A 6000-nucleotide genomic window follows, 5' to 3' on the forward strand; every position below is an offset into this window, starting at 1 on the left:
CAACTTGTATTGTGGCCTATGTAAAATGACAAAAATCGGTGCCAAAATAAGACATTTCATGAGACATTTGTTTGTCTTTTTTATACAGAATATACAAAAATAGGTTTTTCGTGAAACTTTGCAAACGAAACATAGATTGTGGTGATGTACGTTGAAAAAAATATCTAATTTTTTTGACCATTCAAAATATGTTTTTTTTATGTGAAGAGATCATATGCGAGCCGAATTAAATTTCTGGGTAACATGTGAGATAAATACATTATTATATGGTAGAAATTGAAATTCACTCAAAAACAGAGTAGACTGGCAGCTTACCACCACACTCTGTTTCCTTTCACAAACAACTGTACTTCGAGGTTTTATCTGAGGTCTCTTTTTTTGTAAGTTTTACAACTCTATAGAAAATAATAATATTAAGAACATTAAGTTAATATCACTATGTATTTTGGAATATAGTTTCAAAATAAACTTGTTTATATCACAAATATTTTTACAAAGTATGGCATACCATCATCAACTTAATCTCCATCCCAAACTGAATGAAACTCTCATTGCTTTGATACCAAAAAAGGCTAATCCTTTAGTTCCTCAAGATTTTAGACCTATTAGTTTGTGTAATGTCATCTACAAAATTATTGCAAAATCCTTGGCAAATAGACTCAAAACTTTCCTTCCAAATTATGTTGATGAAACTCAACAAGCTTTTGTTTAAGGCCGTAGGATTTCAAACAATGTTGCTATTGCTCAAGAAATAACTCATTCTTTTCAACTTTTTTCTTGGAAACAAAAAGCTTTTATGCTTAAAATTGACCTTGCTAAAGCTTTTGATAGAATTGAATGAAGCTTCATAGCTAGGGCTCTTGCTCATAAAGGGTTGAATGATCATTTCATTTATCTGATCCATAAATGCATCTCAACTGCTACTTTTTCTGTTCAAATTAATGGCCAGCCATTTGGTCGTTTTCGGAGCACTCGAGGTATCCTTCAAGGTTGTCCTCTCTCACCATCCTTGTTTGTCCTTGCTGTTAATGAAATGTCACTCTCCATGCATAGTGCTCTGGATTCAAATAATTTAGAGGGTATTCTCTGGGACCTAGTTGTCCGCCTCTCCACTCCTTGTTATTTGCAGATAATCTCATAGTGTGCGGATCGGCTTCAAATCAAGATGCCCAGACTATCTCTCAGGTAATCAATCATTTCTGTAACCTTTCAGGACAAGCTCCAAACTGGTCAAAATCCGCTATCCTCTTTAGTCATCATACTGACCAGAATGCTAAGCTTTACATTAAAAATTTGTTCCCTGCCCCGCACATGGACTCTTCTACTTTTCACCTAGGCCATCCTCTTATACTCCCAGGGGAGCAGGTCTGCTGCTTATCAGTTTTTAATTGACAGGTTCAAGGCCAAACTTACAGGTTACAAAGCTAATAGGGTTTCTCATGCTGGTCGCCTTACTCTCATAAAATCCGTTTTTTCTTCCATTCCTGTTTATTATATGTCCAATATTTTGCTAAGCAAGAAAATCAGTTCTAAACTTACTTCGGTGGTATGAAAATTCTGGTGGACTGGTATTCAACATAATCAAAACTCAAAACCTCTCTGTCTTAGAGCCTGTCATGATATCTGCAAGCCTATTCATGAGAGAGGGTTAGGCATAAGAGACCTCTCTATTATGAACAAAGCTTTGGTTGCCATGTCCGTTTGGAGGCTGTTGAAAGAGCCTGATTCCCTTACGGCTAAAGTTTTCAATGCTAAATATTTTCCTGACACTTCTATTTGGCGCGCTAATCATGCTATTCCTAAATCTGCCTTCTAGTACTCAGCTTTACATGTGTTGCCTTTTATAGAAAAATCTTGTCATCTTCAGATTGCTGCAGGTAACTCCAGTGTTTAGTCCTCGCCATGGTGCGAGGACTGGAAGCAAATTTATGATCATTTGATTACCCAACCAGGTTCACCTTGTCCAACAGTTATCAAGGATTTGTGGCACAATAATTCCAAGTGCTGGGATGAAGAAAAGATTTCTGCTCACTTTGATGAAGGCATGAAGAATAAAATTCTGCAAGTTCCTCTTACTAATGCTGATTTTCAGGATGAATTGTGTTGGAAATATACTCCATCTGGACAATGCACAACCAAAAGTGCATACAAGATTTTCCTGCAGGATCAGGAGACTCCCTCTCGAGGTGTTAGACGCACAGTTTCAGATTCGAAGAAACAATTCTTAATGCAAGCATGGAAGAACTCCAAGTTGCCGCCAAGAGTGAAGACTTTTACATGGCATTTAATCAGAAGGGCGTTAGCAACAGGTATGAGTGCTTCTCATTTCTCCACTCACATTAAGAAAGAATGTGCACGGTGCGGTGCACCTGAGTCCGACTCCCATCTTTTCTTCCACTTCTCCTTTGCTCGCGCAGTTTAGTTTGTTTCTTTGGGGTTTAAAGCAGATTCTTTTGCCGAAAGTTGTTATCCTTCGATATTATTCAGCAAATGATCTCTGCTTCTTACCATGAAGCTTTTGTGCATCAAATCATGTCCATCCTATGGAATATTTGGAAAGCCCGAAATGATTTACTTTTCAACAAAAAATCTTGGTCTGTCAACAAAGTCCTTTTTGCTGCTTCAAACCTTTAGTCGGCTAGTACGGATAAGGATCAACTCTCTCAAAGTTTGAAGCCTGATTTTTCAAGCACTGCTAATTTTGTTCATGCTTCTAGGAACACTTCTTTTGTATTGCCCGCAGGCCCGGTTGCATTTTCTGATGCGGCGTTTAAGTCCTGTCCCTCGACAAGAGTTGCTGGCCTGGGAGTTTATTTGATGAATCCAGACCAAAATTCCAGCATATATATCCAGGCTTCTTCAGCACATGTTGATTCTGTTTTGCAGGCTGAAGCACATGCCTTGGTACTTGCGGCGGTGGCTGTTCGATTCCTTGGCTGGAACAACGTGACCTTTCTTTCAGACTGCAAGGTACTTGTGGACGTGGCGGAGGCGGCTGATTTGATTTCCAAACCAGGCCATTGGTCTGCTAGACCAATACTTGCTGAATTTTTTAGATATAGGAGACAACAATTGGAGCATGTCATTAAGGTGCCGAGGTTGAAAAACAAAATTGCTCATTCCATAGTCAAAAGAGCACTCAAATATATCTCTAGCTCCGGCTGCTCCTTCACTTGCAAATCTTCTTTGCCCTCGAATACATATGTGCAAGATGGCTCTTTGTAACTTCCTTTTGGGAAGCTACAGTCTGTACTTTGTCACGGTTGCTAATAAATAAAGTTTTACTTTGCCAAAAAAAAACTTCAATATAATTTATAGGTAGACTTTGGAAGCCATTTCATCAGTTGACAACTTTCTCGGTGGACAACTGGACATACATGAAAGATGAGATCCGTATCTTCTATAAGCTGTATTCTAGCTGGATTTTTATTAAATAGGTAACATGTGTCATACATACATGATTACACGGTAGAAAAAAATGGAATTCACTCTAAAAACAGAGTAGACTGACAGCTTACCACCACACTCTTTTTTTCTTCATTTCCCATTTTGTTACTGTTGCAGAGATGGAGGACCGCCGCCGGCGATCCGGAGGTGGGAAGGACCGGATCAGCGGCGAGCTGCTGCACGTCATCCTCCGCCGCCTCCGCTCTGCGCCCGCTGCCGAGGACCGCCGCCGGCGACCCGGAGGTGGGAAGGACCGGATCAGCGGCCTTCCTGACGAGCTGCTGCACGTCATCCTCCGCCGCCTCCGCTCTGCGCCCGCCGCCGCGCGCACAAGCGCGCTTTCCCGCCGCTGGCGTCGCGTCTGGGCTCACAGCCCAGATCTCGTTTTTGGTGACGACCTAATTCGTGGCGTGGAGGGCGGCGGAGCCTCGTTCCTCGACGCCTTAGACGCCGCCCTCGCCGCCTACTCCGACGACCGGGCCGTCCACGTCGGCAGTCTCAAGATCACCGTGCCTCGCACATGCGGGGCGAACGTGCCCGGCCGCCGCGTTGCGCCGTGGCTGCGTTTCGCCTCGCGACGCCTCGCGGGCACGTTCTACCTCTCCGTGCCTTATTACCGCAATCCACGGCCGCAGGTCAACCTCGAGGACGACGAGCTCGAGCTGCCCCCGTGCGAGGGAGCGACGGCGATAGAACTTCGGCTCGGATCACGGTTCCGCCTCCGTATCCTGCCGGCCGGCACTTTCGCAGCGCTGGCTGACCTGAAGATCCACTCAGCCACCGTGGTGGGCCGGGAGCTGGAGGTCCTCGTGTCCTCGCAGTGCCCGCGCCTGCGGAATCTCGAACTGGTCGTCAACCTGCTTGCCGCGTCGGACATCGCCGTGAGCTCCGCCACGTTACGGAGACTGAAGTTCTATGTCCGGGACACACGCCGGCTTTACATCGCCGCTCCTATGCTCGAAATTCTGGATGTATCACAGATCGCCGATGCTCACATCGCTGCACCGAATCTCGCCGAGGTTCTCTTGAGCAGCACAAATGTTTTCTTTGCCGACACCGGGCGCCATCTCCGGCGGTTAGCCATCATGTTGTGCTCTGCGACCGCACCGTTGATGCGGTGGCTCGACTCGGTCAACTATTTGCAACTTCAAATCCCCAGTGTGCGATTCATGGGCTATTAGCAGTTTCCTCAATTGATTCATGTCACTGAATCATTTGATCCATTGGCTAATTCTCTTTTACTATTGGTTGATTTGCTAGGTAACAGGGCGCTACAGGACAGGGTGGCACGAACTTCTTCCGAAGTGTGAGATCTTGTGTGTATCATCCTCAGGGTTGAATGTCCATGCCTTTGAACCATTCTTGCTGCATATCCTGAGGAAAGGAAACACTATAACTATAAGGAAGCTGCTTCTATATTTTGCATTTCCTTCGATGGTAAATTTCTAAGTATTTATTTGTTACTCACACAAATATATTTGAGTGGGGTAATGCTGCATTCATCTCCATCATCTTTTCTCTACAAATGACGTACTCTGCTCTAATACTGGACTTGTTTTAAATTTTCAGAAACCTTACTGCTCTTTGGATTGTCCCTGCCGGATACCTGAGAGTCCCATGACAAATAAAACTATCCTTGATTCACTTGAAGACATAGAGATACATGTCGGAGGATCAGCGCGTAAAGTGGATAAATTTGTGGAGTTGCTAGAGCAGCTGTTGTCCGATATATGGAGCACAACAACACTAGTGAATCTTAAGAGTGTGGAAATGAACATGTTGTGCCCTGATTCTCCCCTAAGCGACGAGCTATGCAAGAAGATCCGTGGGATGTGTCCTTCAAATATCAGAATCAAATCAAATGTGTTTCCCAAGGGGCTCCCTCAGGATTAGAAACTATTCCTGTAGGAGCTCTGTGCATGTGTTGGACCATGTTCAGAACATAAATCATGTTATGTTCTATTGAGAAAGTCATTGTATGTGCTTTATTAAACGTTGTTTAGCCGATAGTTGTCTCCTTGTCAGCTCTCCGTCCTAGCTGCCAAAGCCTGTTTTGGCTCTGTTTTGTGAACTTTGTAACCTGTTTCTACTGTATTAAGTGAAAGCAGCTCTGTTTGCCTTTGATAAAAATTGAAAATAGTATGTGATAGATTATGTTCTTGGTCGGTTAATGGTTATTTCTCTTAAAAAGTTTTATGTGTACTGTTACTCTTGTGAATTCTGCAAGATCTTTTGTCTTCTTTTGCTTGACCCATGAGTTACATATGATAATCTTTTGACACCAACACATCTGAATTTAGGCCCGAGATGTTCTACGCGTGCATGTGGATTTGGAATTGCTGGGCTGAATGCACATGTCATTAGGAGGGTTCTGATTTATTGTTTTTGTTTTTGTTTTGCCAGCTTCATTGTAAATAGTTTGTCATTACTGGAGTGATGGCGATGGATATACGAGCGAAATTAGTGTTTGGCCAAGAAGAAAGTCTACTTTTAGTCCTCCAACTTTGCTGAAAGTTCACATTTAGTCCTAAAAGTTTTATCTGGTTCAAATTA

At 43.3% G+C, this 6000-nt stretch overlaps 1 protein-coding gene across 1 annotated transcript; it reads left to right on the forward strand.

Moving 5' to 3' along the window:
• Positions 1 to 3566: 3566 nt before the first annotated feature.
• On the forward strand, positions 3567 to 5578 carry LOC124647256. The gene is made up of 3 exons (XM_047187223.1): positions 3567 to 4607; positions 4708 to 4884; positions 5017 to 5578. The coding sequence occupies exons 1-3, from the start codon at positions 3567 to 3569 to the stop codon at positions 5338 to 5340; spliced, it is 1542 nt and encodes a 513-aa protein (XP_047043179.1). The 3' UTR covers positions 5341 to 5578.
• The last annotated feature ends 422 nt before the right edge of the window (positions 5579 to 6000 follow it).

This window comes from Lolium rigidum, chromosome 4, assembly GCF_022539505.1.
Source record: "Lolium rigidum isolate FL_2022 chromosome 4, APGP_CSIRO_Lrig_0.1, whole genome shotgun sequence".
NCBI classification, from domain to species: domain Eukaryota; kingdom Viridiplantae; phylum Streptophyta; class Magnoliopsida; order Poales; family Poaceae; genus Lolium; species Lolium rigidum.

What these genes read in the sequence shown, in the direction of transcription:
- LOC124647256 (XM_047187223.1), top strand. Translation starts at nt 3,567, where the DNA reads ATGGAGGACCGCCGCCGGCGATCCGGAGGTGGGAAGGACCGGATCAGC. An exon ending in TGCAACTTCAAATCCCCAGT is followed by an intron (nt 4,608 to 4,707) that starts GTGCGATTCATG and finishes TTGATTTGCTAG; the next exon opens with GTAACAGGGCGCTACAGGAC. An exon ending in ATTTTGCATTTCCTTCGATG is followed by an intron (nt 4,885 to 5,016) that starts GTAAATTTCTAA and finishes TTAAATTTTCAG; the next exon opens with AAACCTTACTGCTCTTTGGA.